The sequence below is a fragment of the Oncorhynchus gorbuscha genome, linkage group LG03 (genome assembly GCF_021184085.1).
Source record: "Oncorhynchus gorbuscha isolate QuinsamMale2020 ecotype Even-year linkage group LG03, OgorEven_v1.0, whole genome shotgun sequence".
NCBI classification, from domain to species: domain Eukaryota; kingdom Metazoa; phylum Chordata; class Actinopteri; order Salmoniformes; family Salmonidae; genus Oncorhynchus; species Oncorhynchus gorbuscha.
This window is the reverse complement of record NC_060175.1, coordinates 86,690,459-86,711,438: the sequence shown is the minus strand read 5'-3', so window position 1 is coordinate 86,711,438 and position 20,980 is coordinate 86,690,459. Positions and strand designations below refer to the sequence as shown.

At 43.7% G+C, this 20,980-nt stretch overlaps 1 protein-coding gene across 2 annotated transcripts in view; it reads right to left on the bottom strand.

Annotated features, from left to right (window-relative positions):
• Positions 1-4,571: 4,571 nt before the first annotated feature.
• The window catches only part of LOC124032106 (voltage-dependent L-type calcium channel subunit alpha-1D-like), a 50,093-nt gene continuing 33,684 nt past the window's right edge, over positions 4,572-20,980 (bottom strand). Inside the window, exons 17-47 of one of the 2 annotated variants that reach the window (XM_046344214.1) lie at positions 19,565-19,637; positions 19,362-19,422; positions 18,870-18,927; positions 18,672-18,768; positions 18,426-18,555; positions 18,093-18,152; positions 17,588-17,694; positions 16,476-16,563; positions 14,676-14,783; positions 14,528-14,580; positions 14,119-14,265; positions 13,825-14,026; positions 13,516-13,674; positions 12,136-12,246; positions 11,924-12,007; positions 11,427-11,447; positions 11,058-11,243; positions 10,892-10,957; positions 10,715-10,806; positions 10,346-10,505; positions 10,032-10,159; positions 9,686-9,782; positions 9,191-9,293; positions 8,977-9,078; positions 8,604-8,728; positions 8,408-8,518; positions 7,003-7,703; positions 6,604-6,902; positions 6,412-6,524; positions 5,905-6,282; positions 4,572-5,588 (exon numbers count right to left, since the gene is read on the bottom strand). In XM_046344214.1, the coding sequence (XP_046200170.1) occupies positions 5,382-5,588; positions 5,905-6,282; positions 6,412-6,524; positions 6,604-6,902; positions 7,003-7,703; positions 8,408-8,518; positions 8,604-8,728; positions 8,977-9,078; positions 9,191-9,293; positions 9,686-9,782; positions 10,032-10,159; positions 10,346-10,505; positions 10,715-10,806; positions 10,892-10,957; positions 11,058-11,243; positions 11,427-11,447; positions 11,924-12,007; positions 12,136-12,246; positions 13,516-13,674; positions 13,825-14,026; positions 14,119-14,265; positions 14,528-14,580; positions 14,676-14,783; positions 16,476-16,563; positions 17,588-17,694; positions 18,093-18,152; positions 18,426-18,555; positions 18,672-18,768; positions 18,870-18,927; positions 19,362-19,422; positions 19,565-19,637 (4,427 nt within the window). In that variant the 3' untranslated portion in view covers positions 4,572-5,381. The remainder of the gene's footprint in view (positions 5,589-5,904; positions 6,283-6,411; positions 6,525-6,603; positions 6,903-7,002; positions 7,704-8,407; positions 8,519-8,603; positions 8,729-8,976; positions 9,079-9,190; positions 9,294-9,685; positions 9,783-10,031; positions 10,160-10,345; positions 10,506-10,714; positions 10,807-10,891; positions 10,958-11,057; positions 11,244-11,426; positions 11,448-11,923; positions 12,008-12,135; positions 12,247-13,515; positions 13,675-13,824; positions 14,027-14,118; positions 14,266-14,527; positions 14,581-14,675; positions 14,784-16,475; positions 16,564-17,587; positions 17,695-18,092; positions 18,153-18,425; positions 18,556-18,671; positions 18,769-18,869; positions 18,928-19,361; positions 19,423-19,564; positions 19,638-20,980) is intronic. The other variant, XM_046344215.1, reaches the window with a different exon arrangement.

Below are 20,980 nucleotides of genomic sequence, written 5' to 3'. Positions count from 1 at the left end.
CTGGATTGTCGACCCCTGCCTGCCTTGACCTGTTGTTTGCCTGCCTCTGTTGCTGTAATAAACATTGTTACTTCAACACAGTCTGCACTTGGATCTTACCTGAAACGCTATAGTACGAACTGACCATGATTGACCTAGCAGACTTTTACCAGCTCCGCAATGCCATCTCCTCCCAAGGAGCCACCATTAGAAGGCACGAGGAGTTTCTTCGCCATCTGATGGAAGGGTTCTAGGCCGTGGCCGAAAGTCACAACCTAGCTTTGGACGCATTGCAGGAGCATATCCGTGGGTGACCTACTAGGCAGTCTATCACAACGGTAACCTCCCAGACCCTCAGTAACCCGGCTGGTAGCAGCGCCATCACCCGGTTTCCCGGGAACCCCACTTACCTCCCATGGAGCGCTATGATGGAGATTCCAGAACCTGCCGGGCCATTCTCTCTCAGTGCTCCCTCAATTTCGAGCTGCAACCTTCTTCATTCCCCTCCGACCTCTCAGGGATAGCGTATATCATTACGCTGATGTCCGGGAGGGCACTCGCATGGGCCATGGCATTGTGGGAGCAACAATCAGTCTGGAGATATTTATGGCAGAGATGAGAAGTTTTCGTGGCTGAGATGTCTGGGAGAGAGGCTGCCCGGAGGTTACTCCAGCTTCGGCAGGACTCCCTCGGTGTGGCAGACTATGTGGTGGAATTCCACATGCTAGCAGTGGTGCCTGGAACCCGGAAGAGCTGTTCGACACGTTCCTGCACAGAGTATTCGGAGGAAGTAAAGGACGAGCTTGCAGCCCTGGAACAACCGACGGATCTCGACTCACTCATCGCTTTGACCATAAAGATCGTTGGGCGGCTACGGGATCGTAGGAAGGAGAAGAGGTCTGATTGCGGTCCCAATTGCTCACTCAAGGATCCCACCTTGCATCTGATGGACTCTGGAAGTCCCCAGGGTATATGTTCCCGAGAGGATCCGAGCTTACCCGTGTTTCTCCAAAATCCTCTGAAGACTGCCGATTTACCTCTTCCCGAGCAGATGCAGCTCGGCAGGGCTAGGCTATCTCCAGCTGAACATGTACGCAGACATAACACCTAGATTTGTCTGTATTGCAGTAGTCACGGTCATTATGTGTCTACCTGTCCCCTAAAGAGACCTAACTCATTGGTAGGAATGAGTACACTGGTGGGTCCTAAGGACAATTTAGCTTCTCCCCCTACTCACCCCCCTCTCCATGCCACCCTACTGTGGGGTGACCAGTCCAAGTCCCTCCAGATACTCATCGACTCGGGGGCCGATATGAGTCTTATGGACGTTACCCTGGCATTCGAGGTGCGCATCCCCACTCAACCCCTCTCCTTTCCCATGAATGTTAGAGCGCTGGACGGGCGTTCTATAGGCTGGGTCACCCACCATACCACCCCCATCAACCTATGAGTGTCGGGGAACCACAGTGAGATGATCCAATTCCTCCTATTTGAGTCATTGTAGGCTGGAACCCGTTCTGCCACACTCATTGCCTGAAATCAGCTCTGCCAGCCCCGGAACGTCTTCCTGGGGACTTGGAAATTGCCCCGGATCTCTCCGCCATTCCCGTGGAATACCAGGACATCCGGGAGGGGTTCAGTAAGGTCCGGGCCACTTCGTTTCCACAACACCGACCGGTACCCAAGGATGTTAAGCCAGAAGCGCTGGCACGCTGCTATAGCCCCGCGGCGACACCCCCGGAATCTGAGCCCTTTCCCCCCTGCTCCAAGATCATTAGTGTCTAGATGTAAACACATGTCTCACATTTCAAAATGATTTCGGAGTGCATGGTGATTGAACAGGTGTAGGGAGGGTGAAGTCTGTGAATAAAACAAATGTATAAATACACATATAATTAACAAAACGTGCACACAACAGTATTCATATCTTGTTTTTTTGTGGTAAAAATTATGTGAATGAAAACACTGTTCACTTGACAGCGGTTTTCATATACATACCTTGTCCATAATGAAGAGGCCATCTGGGATCTTCATTGAACAGGTAAGGGAGGAGGAAAATGGCTACTGTGACTGAGTCAAAAGGTTTTAAAGACACCATTCATTCAAATGAATTGTAGGTGATACATGTGATCTGCATAATATTATGAGACAAACCAATACAAATTGCACATACTTTTGTGGGCCTCCTCATCAGTATACATGCATACAGACACAAAAAAAGAAGTGAGCAGTTCAGTCATCTGCGCCCAATACGACTATAGCCTTTAACATCTTACATATTCTTACCTCGTTGTTGATTCATATCCATTGAATTGTGTAAATTAAAATAAAACAAATTAAAGGGAGAGTGTCCAAACAAAGCCATTTGGACAAATATGAAAAGATAGATGGTAGGCCTATCATCATAAAACAATATCAATTTTGATCATAAAGGGAGAAACCTTGCCTTAAATTGAGGACATCTTTACATTTTTCAGTAAGGTGTCTGCACCTGCTGTCCCCTCAAATTCAAATAAAAATATTTCAGTTGGGCAGTTAGGTTCCTGCAAGAATCCCAAAGAACTAAAGAGGTTCCTCAATGAATCCCATCTCCTATGGGGTTCTTGGAATAATGTTTTGGGGGCATTTTTCAGTGCCAAAAACCCTTCAAGGAACTTTGAGGATCTTATAAGAACCCTTGTTGAAGCCCTCATTTTTAGAGTGTAGCAAGTTAGGATTATTAGGTTAAGGTTAGGAAAAGGGTTAGGGTTAGTTAAAATGCCCCAAAAACTTATGATAAAAAGATCTGACAAAGCAGGGGTTCCAAATGTAGAACCCAGTTCCTACATTTTAATATAAAAATGAATTTTATTAAACAAATCTATGCTACATTTGATCTCTGGGAACCTCAGGATGACAAATAAGAGCAATGAATGTAAATACATTATTAACCTTCAGAGGTGAATCTATCAAACCAAGTGCCGTGATAAGTTTTTTGTTGTGCACTTTCCTCAAACAATAGCATGGTATTTTTTTTACTGTAATAGCTACTGTACATTGGACAGTGCAGTTAGATTAAATTATTGTTAATCTTTATGCCCATATAAGACATGTCTATGTCCTGGGAAATGTTCGTCATGCTAATCACATTAGCGCACGTTAGCTCAACCGTCCCCTTGGAGGTTAATTTGACAAAAGATTTATGCTTTTTAACCATTACCATGTTTCTCAGTCAAATATGGCCAGTCATATACATCTTTATTTATCTTCTTTGCTGAAAACAAAAACACCTGAAAATCAGCCACTAAGCCAAGTGTTGTCATGGTAATTAAAGAGGAGTTTCTAAATGTGGAACTGAGTGGGCCAAGGAAACACAGATGTTCTCCATCTGTTAAGGCACTAATGAGTGATTATGCAATTCATGTGTTTATTTTATGATGTTCCTTAAAATCATGAAATTTTAAACCCTCTATAATTATGTAGAGTTATGCCAGTTCTTTATGAAAAGCCCATGTCTCCAGTATTTGCATTATTAAATTCCGGCCTTATTGTTACTGCTACTAAATGAACTAGCTACATGACAACTTTGAGAAAAAGTACATTACACTTTATTACTGTACACACAAATACCTGACAGTTCAAAGTGTTAGCAGTCACAATAAAATAAATCTAACAATTGTTATTATTACATTTACAAGTTGCGTTCCTGTTAACGTACATAAATACTATTTCAAAGTTTCTCACTGAGGGAGATAAATCAATCAATCAAATGTATTTTATAAAGCCCCTTTAACATCAGCAGTTGTCACCAAGTGCTGTACAGAAACCCAGCCTAAAACCCCAAACAGCGCAGATGTAGAAGCACATTGGCTAGGAAAAACTCCCTAGAAAGGCAGGAACCTAGGAAGAAACCTAGAGAGGAACCATTAACATGACTGTCATGAGAATCTTCTTGGGGTTTCTGTTGATTTAAACTTTTTGGGATAGGGGGCAGCATTTTCACTTTTGGATGAATAGCGTGCCCAGAGTGAACTGCCTCTTTTATTTATTTGTATTTTCTTTACCTTTATTTAACCAGGCAAGTCAGTTAAGAACAAATTCTTATTTTCAATGACGGCCTAGGAACAGTGGGTTAACTGCCTGTTCAGGGGCAGAACGACAGATTTGTACCTTGTCAGCTCGGGGGTTTGAACTTGCAACCTTCCGGTTACTACGCTCTAACCACTAGGTTACCCTGCCGCTCCTACTCTGTCCCAGATGCTAATATATGCATATTATTATGAGTATTGGATAGAAAACACTGAAGTTTCTAAAACTGTTTGAATGATGTCTGTGAGTATAGCAGAACTCATATGGCAGGCAAAAATCTGAGAAAAATCCTTCTGATGAAAATCATCAAAGGTAAGTGAATATTTATGGTGTTGTTTCTATCTTTGTTGATTCCAAAATGGCGGATATTCCCCTGGCTGTTTTGGGTCCTGAGCGCTGTTCTCAGATTATGCTTTTTCCGTAAAGTTTTTTGAAATCTGAAAAAGCGGTTGCATTAAGAAGTCTATCTTTAATTCTGTGAATAACACTTGTATCTTTTATCAATGTTTATTATGAGTATTTCTGCAAAATCACCGGATGTTTTGGAATCAAAACATTACTGCACGTTACATATTTCAAAAAAAAAAATTGAATTTCGTGAGCTGCCACTTCAGCGGAATGTTGTTGAGGTGTTCCGCTAGCGGAACCCCTACACTAGAAAGGTTCATTTGACATGACATGGTTCAAAAGTCTACTGTTAATGCTATGCTAATACTTCACTGGGCAACTGACATGACACACATAAACCCATTTTCATTATCTATGGTTACAAGTGGAGCTCACTTGAACTATAGACAGGTACTGTATTTATTTTTAAAATTTTGCCAGCTTTTAATATGTTTTTATGACCCTAGCAGGGTTATTGTATGATTTGGGTGTATAAGTGACAGTAATTCTAGAACAGTACCAAAAATGGAAATACAATCCAAAATTGCCGCTTTTGAAAATAGCGATAAACTACTTCGTAGTAGAATACGAATTGCAATCATGTTCGGCAGGCTTTAGTACAGTACACTCTTACATTAGAATAATGTGTAAAGAGTATTGAGGCCAAACCTAAATAGTTGGGCTCTGTACTGTATATGCTGTCTAATTCACAATGGTTCTTTCAGACTCTTGTTCAAGACACACTGATGCTTTCAACAAAGCCAAATTATCTGAGAAGATCTGGAAAAGAAAAATAGCATGATCAAAGAGATATAGACCATTTCCTAAGATCAATAGCTTGCGACAGCATTCTTACCCCCCCATGTTGATGGAGAGGTAAGGCTCTATCTCATGGCCCTCCTACTCTCTCTACCTCCCTCCCTCCCTCTCTCTCTGTTTCCTCACTCTCAGTAGGAAATCACACAGTTCATCTCATCTGCCAGCTCCTCCTCGAAGCGTCCTATTGGCTGTCCAGTAGAACGGGTCAGCAGATCTGTGGCTGCGTTTTCCATCTCATCAATGGTCATGTTACATGCGTCAGCGATCTCCCGCTTGGCGAAGTTCACAAACTTTGGGTCTCTTGCATAGAGGCCCAAGCCTTCTGATATCAGGATCTGTGGGAGAGTAAGAAGAGTAGTGAAACACTGAACACAAATCTCTCTCTCTCTGTCTCTCTCTCCATATATATTTCCATATCCCAACAACCTACAGCATACAAGTGTTTATTGAATATTCATAGTCACTGACTTAGGCAAATATACTTTTTTGGAAAGCAAAGCAAATTTTCAGGTAAATGACTGACGCTTGGAGTGCACTTGACTCCTCCACTCACCATTAGGCAGATAAGGTATAGCCTACCGGTAAACAATATGTAGCCTTGGGATTTTTAGCTAACTTTTAGCTGGACGTTTTGTTTTATTCATCACTTACCGACTCCACCAGGCTGTTTGCACTGCCTTTCTCTATGAGTCTTTGGCTGATCTGGGAGGGCACTCTGCCGTTGGTGTAGCTCCTGTTCTGTGGCGTGTGCATGGGGAGTGTTGGGGCTCCAGGGTACCAGCCACTGGGCCTAGTTGCAATAGCAGGGAGGCTGGAGGTGGCCTGGGTCCTGTCTCCCCACAGCTGCTGGGTGCCCCCGGCCTCATCCACCAGCATCAGAGGGGCGTAGAGCAGACGCCCTCTCTTTGCGGCTGCTGCTGATGTTGCTGACACCCCTGCTCCTGGCATTGACCCTGTAGGTCCTCCTCCATTGTTGGCCCAGGAGGCCGAGGATATGGATGAGACACTGCTGCGGCGGGAGTCAAGGGTCTGGAGGACGACGGATGACAACGCCAAGAGGAAAATGACTAAAATCTTGATTTCTATTATTAAATTAAAATGTCTCTTTGATTCTGTGAGTATTTGCTGACTATTCTTTTGCATGTGTGTGTTTCTCACCAGTCTGGATCTGCATGGGGGTGAGTTACTCTCATATGTGCCAGGGATGGGGATGTCACCCGCGCTGTGCTGTGCCCGCAGACACTGGATGTTAAAGGAGGGCGGCTTACGACCTGGAAGGGAAAATACCATTTCTAGTTCTACTGATTCTACTGGTGTTGAGGAGAAAGACTGAGACCATGTGATGATTACCTGCAGGAGTGGGAGGAAGAACACGTCTCCGGACATACGGCTCCAATCCGTTTCCATTGTAGCCGTTGCCATTGTAGCCGTTTCCATTGTAGCCATTTGCTATGTAACCATTACCAGTGTAGCCACTCATGCTACCTCCATTCATACCATTCATAGCGCCATTATAGCCATTCCCATTCATGCCATTTCCATTTCCGTAGGGTACTCCTGCAACACTCCCATTGGTGAAGTTAGGAGCATGACTCTGCATGTACTCTGGTGGGATATGGGATGCTGCAGGTTGCTCTTGATATGCATACCTGTGAAGGGAAAGGGAACACTTATGCACGCACGCACACATGCAGGCTCTTCAACTAAGCTTCATTAACGTAGATCTGCCTCTCTCCCCTTCCCACTTACCCGTTGTTTGTTAGCATGCCCACTGGGTACTGTTGGTAGTACACCTGCTGTGCAGCATAAGTTTCACCTCCTCTTCCCTCTATCACTAGCTCTGGTTGAGGTGGGGCAGCGGCTGCCTCTAACACTATTTGAGCTGCCTCTGGTTCTGGTGGGGCTATCACTATTTGAGGTTGGGATTGGGCAAACATTTGTGGCGGAGAAGCAATCTGTGGTGGGGGTGGGGCTGGTGCTGGTTGGGGTGGGGCTGGTGCTGGTTGGGGAGGGGATGGGGCCTGTGGTGGGGGTGGGGCTGGTGCTGGTTGAGGAGGGGATGGGGCCTGTGTTGGGGGTGGGGCTGGTGCTGGTTGGGGAGGGGATGGGGCCTGTGGTGGGGATGGGTTCGGTGCTGGTTGGGGAGGGGATGGATCTTTTGGTGGTGATGCGGCTGGGTGGGGCGGGGATGGGGCTGGTGCTTCTTCTGGAGGAAGGAGGGCCTCAGATCTCATTGGCTGTTCAACCACCACATCAAAGGATGACAGAGCTGATTCTGATCTCTCACTGGCTGTTAATGGCTGTGCTGTGACCACGTCGCTGAATATAGTGGGCTCGATGAAGGGCTCCATGAAAACGATGGTGGTGGACTCCTCCATGTCACCTGGTATGGGAGTGGTCGATGAAGTATTGGTGGCAGAGGTGCCTGGGTCTTCAAAAACATTTTCATTCTGAAGGAAGGGGAAAAGAGAGAGATCAGCTTTAATATACAGTCAACTGCTGCTTATTGTAAATACTATAGAAACATTAATGTTTACCTACTGTAAGTGATATTTGCAAAATAGAAAAGACAGATCATTTTGGCTGCCTTTCCTTCCAGTTCTCTGCTGCCAATGACTGGAACGAATTGCAAAAAATCACTGAATTGGGAGACTTATATCTCCCTCACTAACTTTAAACATCAGCTATCTGAGCAGCTAACCGATCACTGCAGCTGTACACAGCCCATCTGTAAATAACCCATCCAATCTACCTACCTCATCCCCATATTGTTTTTTATTTACTTTTTTGCTCTTCTTGCAACACCAGTATTTCTACTTGCACATCTATCAGTGCAATCAGTGTCCGGTGTTAATTTGCTAAATTGTAATTACTTCGCTACTATGGCCTAGTTATTGCCTTACCTCCTCATGCCATTTGCACACACTGTATATAGACTTTTTTCTATTGTGTTATTGACTGTAAGTTTGTTTATTCCATGTATAACTCTGTGATGTTGTTTGTGTTGCACTGATTTGCTTTATCTTGGCCAGGCCGCAGTTGTAAATGAGAACTTGTTCTCAACTGGCCTACCTGGTTAAATAAAGGTGAAATAAAAAAAATGTCAATACATACTGTTTTGATACACTAATGACAGTCAATAGGAGATACTTACTTTGAAAAACTCTTCGTCCAACTCTCCCTCCATACCCTCCTCCTCCTCTCCCTCCATTGCCAAGGCCAGATGCAACTCTGGGGCAAGTGCCTGCAGTGACCGTAGCCCTGCCTGCCACACACACACAAAAAGTGTGATACACAAACACACACACAGTCACCAAACAGCAACACGTGTAAACAGGTAACTGGTATACCTGGAGAGAGTCTTTCTTGTCCTTTCCCTTCTTTTTCCTCTCCCGCTCCTTCCTCTTGCGGAACTTCTTAAAGTAGTCCTGGATCAAGAAGCTGGCATAGAACTTCCCACAAGTGACCTCTTCCCCTAAGTCAGGAAGAATCGTCACAGAGGAGAATGGGAAAAAAATCATTTTAAACAAAGGGAGGAGGCAAATGGGAAAGTGATAGAGAAGGACTAAGATAAAAAACACAGACAAATATCCTAGTGAGATACAGAAAGAAACCTGTATTTCTGTAACTTTAAAACTACCATTAGAGTGGTCTGTGTGGTTATACGGTAGTATACAGTAATAAGTCTCTGTCTCGTTAAAAAAGGCACCTCCTGGGTTTTACCTCTAGGGGGTGGAATGACCTCTTCAAGGAGCTTGGGTTTAGTGCGCTTCCATATCTTCTTAATGATGGCCCTGAGCTCCTCGTTGTCCTGGTCAACAGGCCCTTGTGGAGTGACACAAGACCTTTAAGAACACAGGAGTAAAGGCCCCAAGCACCACTGCACTAAATAATGATGTGTGAATGATACACTGTGTGTGTGTGTGTGCTGGCTGACCGTCAGTCTTGATCTTGAGTGAGGTTCTGACCAGTGCAAACAGGGTAGCGTTGAAGGTGACTGTCCCATCGCTGTGTAGCGGCACGTTCATAGCAACCAGCCTCTGACAGGACAAGCAAGCAGATGAGAGGAAGAGTGGTAGAAAGGGAGGAGGGGAGAGGAAGTGGAGAATGAAGAGAGAGGGAGGGTTTAATTGGATTGGCAGGGGGAAGAGGAGGAAAGGCAGCCAAGACTGAGGGAGTAAATTCCACTGATCCGCTAGATTAGACAGGCTTGTATGGGTACAGAGAGACTGTAGGACATGTAGCCTGTCTTGATATACTGTATTAAGTGGGAGTCGGACTGATGAATAAAACATAATTTTAAGGATATCATTATCACTGCACACTATCTGACATATATCAGACATTCAATTATACAAATAATTCAAGCTAATACGTTTATTATACTTTTTCATTTATGCAACTTTTAACATTAAAATATGATCTGCCCTACCTTGCAGGCCACACGATGGGGGCACAGTTTGCCAAAACCAAGGGGTGGCTGGATCCTGCGCAGCATAGTGACCACATCGATATGTTTGATTCGACCCCTGCAACAGAGAAAGAAATCAGCACAATGTACACAGCTCCACTACGAGCCATTGGAAATGAGGACCAAATAAAGGACCAAATGGGGAAAAGGGGTTGATGAGAAGAGAAATGTAAGAAATTATTAATGCCTTTCCTTTAAATTTTAAGAGAATGTGTATCTTTTTTCTTTTAATTGGGTTGTTAAGACATTGACATTAAAATACATTATTTGAAATAGAATAAAAAAGAGATACAGAGTCGTCTCTTACGTGGCCTCTGGGTCATAATCCGACCAGACTCGTTTGAACTCGTCCAGGTGATGAGTACCCAGTACGGTCCAATCCCTGGTCAGGTACTCAAAGTTGTCCATGATGACAGCAATGAACAAGTTAATGATCTGAGAAGAGGAACACGGAGTGTACTGATCACAGCCGGTCTGCTTCAACATTTCTTTATTTTCCCCCTATTTATACAGGTTGGTGTCATTGAGATAAACTTCTCTTTCGCAACAGAGACCTCTCACATACAGATTTCCCCTCCTTCCTCTGACACCACCTCCTCCCTCCCTTCCCCCCTCCCTCACCAGGAAAGCGCAGAGCATGAAGAAGCTGATGAAGTAGATGTAGGCCAGGTTGCTGCCGCACATGCTCTCCTCCCCCGGCTCAAAGTCTGACTCGGGGTCACAGCGTCTCCCTGGCAGCGCTGCCAACATGATCTCCTGCCACTGCTCTCCGGTTGCACACCTGCAGGAACAGCACACACATTAGGACTGAGGGACGTAAAGAAGACATAGGAGGGAGAGGAGAGGAGAGAATAGGAAGAGGAGAGGCTGCAGAGAAGAGAAAAGAAGAGAACAGAGGGGAAACGAAGAGTGGATAGCTACGGGAGAAAAGGAGAAGGTGGTTGAGTTTCTACCTATTTACTATTTCTCTCTCTCTCCTGCAGAGCTCACCTGAAGAGCAGTAGGACAGACATGAAGAAGGTCTGAAAGTTGTTGTTCCTGTTGATATGCGAGTTGTCATCTATAGCAATCTTTCCAAATGTCTGCAAAAGGTGTGAGCATAGGCCATATTGTCACCAGCTGCATTTTAAATACTTTTGAAGGGGATACAATACATGGGAGACCCACCTGCATGCCGATCACAGCGTAGATGAAGAAGATCATAGCAATAAGGAGACCAACATATGGCAAGGCCTGTGAGAGGTAGAAACATACATTTTATTTACAAAATATAAATCAACACTGTGCATGTCTGTCGGTCTCGTCTTGACATCTGCCTGAGCATAGCACTGACCTGGAGGGACTTGACAAAAGTCCAGAGGAGGGTTCGAATGCCCTCCCCTTTGCTGAGCAGCTTGACCAATCGCAAGACTCGGAACAAACGGAAGAATGTGATGGATACTTTTCCGCTTTCCTTCTTGGCCCCGGGCGGAGCTCCAGGTACAGCTACAGCTGCGGCTTTGGCTGCGGCCTCAATGGCCTGGACAGAAACACAGAGGTTTGGGGAACAGAAGCTTGTTTTCACACAATTTATTGAGAGAGATTAAAGGAAATATTTTTTTTGAAAGAGAGAGTGACAGAGAAAAAGAGAGGCAGAAAGAGAGAGAAGAAGGTGAGAGAGACAGACAGAGAGGAGAGAGTTGTGTCCCTGTTGTGGTCTTACTTCTCCATCCTCATCTCCACCCTTGGAAATAGAAAAAAAAACAGAAAAATATACATTAGATATATATCATATATCTGAGCTCTCCATCCCTGTTCCTGCAGAGCTCCCATTCTGTAGGCTTACATTACAACTCTAATCTAGCGCAGCTGATTCTAATAATTAGCTGGTTGATATGATGGTTACTTATAACGAAGGTTGGAGCGAAAACCTACAGGAGGGTGGCTTTCCAGGAACAGGGCGGGAGAGCCCTGACATATATGAACATCCAACAGTTATTCTGACTGTAGCAAACCCTACACAAGAGTATTATAAAGCAATGTGTTTGTTAAACTGACCTTGAGATGTTACAATGAATAACTGTACACAAATAGTGTTGCAGGTCTATCTTCCAAGCGTTTTCTAAGCATCACATGTTTCCCTAACGTAAAGAAATGGCTGAAGATGCAAGAGATGATGTTACATGAAGTAGCTAAAGGAGATACAGAGATAGTACTCACACTAAGCTCTGAGACCATGATGTCTAGCACACTGCCCACAACTATCAGAGCATCAAAGGTGTTCCAAGCATCAATGAAATATTGCTGGATATACAGACAAACACAGTCAACAGCATGGAACATTAGAACATGGTATCGGAACATTAGAACATGGAACATTAGAACACTGTATTGATATCAACATGTGTCCAGTGAAAGCCTGTTGAACTCACATGTGTTCTGAGAGCCAGTAGCTTGATGACCATCTCTATGGTAAATAGGGCTGTGAAGATCAAGTTGAGGATGTCCATCACAGAGTTGAATGTTTTAGACTGCTCATAATGCTGCAGGGCAATACATGTAAACAGTTAACAATCTTATTCCTGTTGTAATATATACTGAACAAAAATGTAAACGCAACATGCAACAATTTCAAAGATTTTACTGAGTTACGGTTCATATAAGGAAATCAGTCAATTGAAATAAATTCATTAGGCCCTAATCTATGGATTTCACATGACTGGGAATACAGATATGCATCTGTTGGTCACAGATACCTTAAAAAAAAGGTAAGGGCGTTGATCAGAAAACCAGTCAGTATCTGGTGTGACCACCATTTCCCTCATGCAGTGCGACATCTCCTTCACATAGAATTAGACAGGCTGTTGATTGTGCCCTCTGGAATGTTGTCCCACTACTCTTCAATGGCTGTGCGAAGTTGCTGGATATTGGCGGGAACTGCAGCATGCTTTCGTACAAGTCGATCCAGAGCATCCCAAACATGCTCAATGGGTGACATGTCTGGTGTTTATGCAGGCATTGGAAGAACTGGGACATTTTCAACTTCCAGGAATTGTGTACAGATCCTTGCAGCATGGGGCCATGCATTGTCATGCTGAAACAAGAGGGGATGGCGTCAGATGAATGGCACGACAATGGGCCTCAGGATCTCGTCACATTATCCCTGTGCATTCATATTGTCATTGATAAAATGCAATTGTGTTAGTTGTCCGTAGTTTGTGCTTGCCCATATCGTAACCCCACCGCCACCATGGGCCACTTTGTTCACGACGTTGACATCAGCAAAGCGCTTGCCCACACAATGCGATACACGTGGTCTGCGGTTGTGAGGTCAGTTGGACCTACTGCCAAATTCTCTAAAACGATGTTGGAGGCGGCTTATGGTAGAAAAATTAACATTAAATTCTCTGGTAACAGCTCTGGTGGACGTTTCTGCAGTCAGCATACAAATTGCATGCTCCCTCAAAACTGTGGCATTGTGTTGTGTGACAAAACTGCACATTTTAGAGTGGCCTTTTATTGTCCCCGGGACAATGTGCACCTGTTTAATGATGTTTAATCAGCTTTGTGATATGCCACACCTATCAGGTTTATCTTGGCAAAGGAGAAATGCTTACTAACAGGGATGTAAATACATTTGTGCACTAAATTTGAGAGAAATAAGCTTTTTGTGCATATGGAAAATGCCTGAAATATTTTATCTCAGCTCATGAAAAATGGGACCAACACTTTACATGTTGCGTTTATATTTTGGTTCAATGTACATTATGCATACATTATGACTAGGTGTAGTTGAAACTGCAGTATTGTACCTGCACAGCCAAGGTGAGGGTGTTGAGAAGAATTAAGACAAACATGATGTATTCAAACTGGCTGGAGGCGATGATTTTCCAGAACTTTAGCTGGGATGGGTTTCTGGGAATGTAGATCTTGATGGGCTTGGCTTTCAGAGCGTACTGTACACATTGTCTCTGTGGAGGGCAGGACAGGAGACACAGGGAAGGTGGGAGGTGAAGTGATCACTCGTTTTCTCAGTAGACTGAATGCCTTTGACATGATAAGGTACAGTAGCTTTGATTGTGATGAACGTCAAATTAAGTTCATCAAGGAAAAGGACTAACTTGATTTTTGTTCAGTTCACAGTTTTTGAACTCAGATTCTCCCTGTTCACGGAACGTGATGATGACGAAGCCCACGAAGATGTTCATCATGAAGAAGGCGATGATGATGATGTAGATGATGAAGAATATGGAGATTTCCACACGGTAGTTGTAGATAGGGCCATGGTTCGCTGCATTGGCGTCGATGGCCTTGTACAGTAGCCTATGAGTTTATAATGGGAGAGATGAAAACAACAACTTCAATATATAAACAGATAGTCATCATATGTACTAATGTGTGGTCTTGGTACTCACTGCGGCCAGCCTTCAAATGTAGACACAGTGAACAGGGCCAGCATGCCCTGCAGCACATTGTCAAAGTTGAATTCACTGTTTTGCCATTTCCTCTCTCTCACCATAGGGTGATTCATATCACCGTCCTTATACACCACAAACGTCCCCCTAAAACACAAAACACGAGGACACACACACACACACACACACACACACACACACACACACACACACACACACACACACACACACACACACACACACACACACACACACACACACACACACACACACACACACACACACACACACACACACACACACAAAGCTATGCTTATTAGTAAATCACATATACTGTAGTATGTCATGACAGGAATTTGAGTGAAGCATTGGCTAAAAGACAAATAAATGACAAAATGTGAAGTCTTACATGCACTCATATGGAGTGTGTTTAGCTTCATCAGTGCAACTGTAGAATCTTCCCTGTAATACACAGAGCAGAACAACACATGGCTTTATAATGAGAAGACAACATACAGAGTATTTTCAGAGTACTGCTAAAAGCAATGACCAAGTACCTTGAAGAGCTGCACTCCAATACAGGCAAACATGAACTGGAGGAGCGTTGTGACGATCAAGATGTTTCCGATTGTTTTGATTGCCACAAACACGCACTGCACTACATTCTGCCAACAAAAGCAGAGACAAGACCACGTTTGCAGTTACAGTTGAAGTCGGAAGTTTACATACACCTTGGCCAAATACATTTAAAATCAGTTTTTCACAATTCCTGACATTTAATCCTAGTAAGAATTCCCTGTCTTAGGTCAGTTAGGATCACCACTTTATTTTAAGAATGTGACATGTCAGAATAATAGCAGAGATAATTCATTATTTCAGCTTTTATTTCTTTCATCACATTCCCAGTGGGTCCGAAGTTTATATACACTCAATTAGTATTTGGTAGCATTGTCTTTAAATTGTTTAACTTGGGTCAAATGTTTTGGGTAGCCTTCCACAAGCTTCCCACAATAAATACATTTTTTTGCCCATGCCTCCTGACAGAGCTGGTGTAACTGAGTCAGGTTTGTAGGCCTCCTTGCTCGCACACGCTTTTTCAGTTCTGCACACAATTTTCTATAGGATTGAGGTCAGGGATTTGTGATGGCCACCCTATACCTTGACTTTGTTGTCCTTTAAGCCATTTTGCCACAACTTTGGAAGTATGCTTGATGTCATTGTTCATTTGGAAGACCCATTTGCGACCAAGCTTTAACTTCCTGACTGATGTCTTGAGATGTTGCTTCAATATATCCACAACATTTTCCATCCTCCTGATACCATCTATTTTGTGAAGTGCACCTGTCCCTCCTGCAGCAAAGAACCCCCACAACATGATGCTGCCACCCCCATGCTTTGGAATTGCAAGCCTCCCCCTTTTCCTCCAAACATAATGATGGTCATTATGGCCAAACAGTTCTATTTTTGTTTCATCAGACCAGAGGACATTTCTCCAAAAAGTACAATCTTTGTCCCCATGTGCAGATGCAAACTGTAGTCTGGCTTTTTTAATGGCAGTTTTGGAGCAGTGGCTTCTTCCTTGCTGAGCGGCCTATCAAGTTATGTTGATATTGGACTCGTTTTACTGTGGATATAGATACTTTTGTATCCGTTACCTCCAGCATCTTCACAAGGTTCTTTGCTGTTGTTCTGGGATTTATTTGCAAAAAAGTATGTTCATATCTAGGAGACAGAACACTTCTCCTTCCTGAGCGGTATGACGGCTGCGTGGTCCCATGGTGTTTATACTTGCGTACTATTGTTTGTACAGATGAAAGTGGTACCTTCAGGCGTTTGGAAATTGCTCCCAAGGATGAACCATACTTGTAGAGGTCTACCATTTTTTTCTGAGGTTTTGGCTGATTACTTTTGATTTTCCCATGATGTCAAGCAAAGAGGCACTGAGTTTGAAGGTAGGCCTTGTTATACATCCACAGGTACACCTCCAATTGACTCAAATTATGTAAATTAGCCTATCAGAAGCTTCTAAAGCCATGACATCATTTTCTGGAATTTTCCAAGCTGTTTAAAAGGCACAATCAACTTAATGTATGTACATTTCTGACCCACTGGATTTGTGAAACTGTGAATTATAAGTGAAATAATCTGTCTATAAACAATTGTTGGAACAATTACTTGTGTCATGCACAAAGTAGATGTCCTAACCGGCTTGCCAAAACTATAGTTTGTTAACAAGAAATTTGTGGAGTGGTTGAAAAACGAGTTTTAATGACTCCAACCTAAGTGTATGTAAACTTCCGACTTCAACTGTATTTGCGAGAGCAAGAGAGAGGTGGTCAAAGTGTTCAAATGATTACCTTGAGTCCTTTGGCTCTGTTGATTGCTCGAAGAGGCCTGAGCACTTTGAGTACCCTGAAAATCTTGACCACAGAGATAGCGCTGGAACTGAGAATATAAGAGGAGACAGATAAGAGTGTGAGAATGAATCACAAAGACTTGTTCTTGTCTGACCAGCAGATAGTGCTGTTACAGTATTATGTCAATATAACACATCGATACACGACACACACACCGACAGCTGATCGAATCTTACATCCATCTGCATAGCTAGCTAACTACCTTGTGATGGCCTTTGATCCAATGGTCCATTGAAAAGCATGGTACAGCTTCAGTATTTTCGACCAACCTTTACTTGCCGATACTTTTCATAATTCCTGTTTCGGAAGGCACCAGTGTCTTCTGTTTCCAGTTGCAGGTGAAACTTCAAAAACCAGAGAATTTTCAGAGAAATATTAAATCCACTTTTTGCACCTCGAGAGGAGGTTCCTCACCATCTTAGTTGCCGGACATCTGGCATTTTACAACATCTTTGTCATTTCTAAGCAATGTGGCAGTAGCCACATGTAGAAGATGATGACAGCACATCACGCAGAGCGACTCAAACAACACACACAAATATTTACACACATGTGAAAGGCCATTTCTCACTCGATACCAGGGTTGAGGAGTAACTGATTACATGTACATGCAATCAGTTACATTTAATGATTACAAAAACTGTAACCAGTTACATTACCAGCAAAGATATTGTAAAGATTACAGATACGAGATTTTGGGTAATCCAAATGTTAATCCAAATGTTCCATTACTGATTACAATTTTAGACAGGTAACTAGTAACTGCAACAGATTACATTTAGAAAGTAACCTACCCAACCCTGCTCAATAGAAAAAGTGGATTTAATATTTTTCTGAATATTCTCTGGTTTTTGGAGTTCCACCGGCAACTGGAAACAGAAGGTTTATAAGAAAACCGGGAGCCTTTCAAATAATAAAGGCAATATTGGCAAGTAAAGGTTGGTTGAAAGTTATTGTACTATATTGTAAATGGACCCCCTGCTTCACCTCAGGCACAAGCTTTAAAGCTGGAGGTTCAAGCCTGCTGAGCTAACATTCTGACAGATACTCACTGGAGGAAGAAGGACGCGAGCGACACACTGACTACCAGTAGGTCCAGAAGATTAAAGGCATTCCTACAGAACGATCCAGGATGAAGGAACGCACCGAAAACTGTCACCTCGAGAGGGAGATTAAATCACAAGAGTTACGGGGGATTCGAAATGGCACTTACAATGCCATGTGTACAACTATATATGTTTACAGATAGACATGAAGCTCAGTGTAGGCTGGTGGGAGGAGCGATAGGAGGATGGGCTCATTGTAATGGCTGGAATGGAATAAATGAAATGGGGTCAACTATGTGGTTTCCATATGTTTGAAGTGTTTGATACTGTTCCATTGATTCCATTCCAGCCACTACAATGAGCCTGTTCTGCTATAGCTCCTCCCACCATCCTCCACTGATACAGCCACTGCCAGCAGGAAAGATAGCCTATGCAGAACATTGTCAATTCACAATGAAGGAACATTCCAAAAGGAAGTAAATATAACAAAACATATTTGGTCCTATTTTACCTTCAATATAATTTCCACAGTGAATATGGAGGTGAATGCATAGTCAGCATAGCCAAGCATCTGAGGATAGACAAGATATCCTATGTCAGGATTATGACAGCCATATTGAAACACTATTTGCTGGTGGCCGGTGTAAGGTGAGTGAGTATGAGAACAGTAGTTTTGGTTGAAACTGTTGATCAGTGGCGGTAGATGTGTGGCAGAGTTGAGTGAGAACAGTCGAATCAATGACAGTTATATACTGATTGGGCAGTAGTTTGTGTTTGGTTGTGAGGTCGGGACTGACTGTTGGCTGAGGAGATATCTAGAGGCTCTTTAGTTTCTTTGCCTTACGTTGTTCCTAAAGGAGTGAGCTCTGATTGGATCCTCAGCAGCCAGAGAAATGCTACTGGCGATGATGAAGACAAGGATGAGGTTGGTGAAGTAGGAGTGGTGGATGAGGTTGTGACAGGCCACTCGGAGGCTGAGGGGAGAGGAGAGAACATGCAAATTATATGGGTGCTCTGAAATGGCACACAATTCCCTATATAGTGTACTACTTTTGACCAGGACCCATAGGGCTCTATGGCTGTGACTTACCAGTTTCTCTTTCCAAGAATGAAGAAGGAGCTACCATCTGGAATGGGTTCAATCTTCTCTTTTGGAGCTGAAAATTCAGGCTTCACAGGCATAATTCCTAGAGAGAGAGGGGAGTTGATCAGATTAGCAGTTTTAGATAACAATTCATGTGTCACAGTCTGATGAGGAACCATCTGAGGTATATGGAACAAAACTTACCCTCCAGACCCTCAATGGCTCTCAACTCCTCATTCTCCTCCCAGTCATCCATCTCATTCTGCACAAGGAAAGAGTGAGCAAAAGAAATGCAAACATGAGATAATTGTTTATCTTTAAAAGACTGAGGATCGCAGGCCGTGACTGGGAGTCGCATATGGCCGTGCACAATTGGCCCAGCGTCGTCCGGTTCAGAGGAGGGTTTGGCCAGGAGGGCTCTAGCAACTCGACGCCTGCAGGATGACTTCGGTCGTTAGTTGAACAGAGTTTTCCCCGACACATTGGTGCAGCTGGCTTCCGGTTTAAGCGAGCGAGTGTTAAGAAGTGCGGCTTGGCGGGTCATGTTTCGGAGGACGCATGACTTTAAATTCACCTCTCCCGAGCCCGTTGGGGAATTGCAGCGATGAGACAAGATCGTAATCACGAAAAAGGGGATAAATAATACAATTAAAATAATTGTGTATTGGTCCCCTGAAACAACATCTAGGTACATACCGCTGCATCTTCCTCTTTGTCTTCGTCATCGTCCCAGTCCTCTTCCTCCTCCTTTTTCTCTCTGAAAAGCCATTCATTCAGCACTTGGTCTTTGTTCACCATCTACATATTATCCTTATTACTGATGCTACTTAGAGATGTCCAGTACTAAGCCCAGACCATCAAATTATACCTTTTCTTTGTCTGCCTTTTGTGATACTTACTCTACTTTCTTTTTTCCACCATCTCCTGCCAAATTGTCCACAGCAATAGCCAAGAAGACATTGAGCAGGATATCTGATCAAGAGATATTAAGGAACTGACCAAGAGCTTGAGAACATCAGTGAATACAGATCAGTACATTCTGTATCTTCTTAACTTTTTCATTATATTTCATTATATCACAACGGTTTGATTTGTCTTATCTTAGCAATTTCTTCTCAGCTAGCTACATAGCCGTCTTTGTATCAAAGATAATTGCGTAATTATCGTATTTCGCCGTCCTAACGTAGTCTTCACTAGCCAGCTAGCTAACGTCCACTGATTAGCTGCACTGGAGAAACTATTACACTCAACTGAACGACTTGATTAGTTTAGTGTTAGCTAGCTACATAGCTGTCTTTGCTGTCTTCGTATCATCGTATCCAAGATAATTGTGTTGTTTAGGTTTAGAGTGTGTAGTCTTAGAGTGATTATCTTAATTTACCAAGGTTAGCTAGCCAGCTATTTGTCGTCCTTAACGTAGGTGACTCTGCTAGCTAGCCAACAGCTAGCCAACGCTAGCCAACGTCTTCTGTATAGAACTCAACTACCCGGTCGCACTCACAGGTAGTATCACATTTTCACTTCATTTCATTACAGTACAACGGTTTGATTTGTTTGATCGTAGCTAGCTACTTAGCTAGCTACATAGCCGTCTTTGTATCAAAGATAATTGTGTAGTCTAGAGCGATTTTCTAGGTTCGCTAGCCATCTATTGTCGTTCTTTTAACGCAACGTAACGTAAACAACACTGCTAGCTAGCCTGCTAGCCCCCGAATAGCAACACTGCAGAAACTATTACACTCAACGGAACGACTTGATTAGTGTAGTGTCAACAACGCACCCACTGCCAGCTGGCCTACTTCAGCAGTACTGTATCATTTTAATCATTTTAGTCAATAAGATTCTTGCTACGTAGCTTAACTTTCTGAACATTCGAGACGTGTAGTCCACTTGTCATTCCAATCTCCTTTGCATTAGCGTAGCCTCTTCTGTAGCCTGTCAACTATGTGTCTGTTTATCCCTGTTCTCTCCTCTCTGCACAGACCATACAAACGCTCCTCACCGCGTGGCCGCGGCCACCCTACTCTGGTGGTCCCAGCGCGCACGACCCACGTGGAGTTCCAGGTCTCCGGTAGCCTCTGGAACTGCCAATCTGCGGTCAACAAGGCAGAGTTCATCTCAGCCTATGCCTCCCTCCAGTCCCTCGACTTCTTGGCACTGACGGAAACATGGATCACCACAGACAACACTGCTACTCCTACTGCTCTCTCTTCGTCCGCCCACGTGTTCTCGCACACCCCGAGAGCGTCTGGTCAGCGGGGTGGTGGCACCGGGATCCTCATCTCTCCCAAGTGGTCATTCTCTCTTTCTCCCCT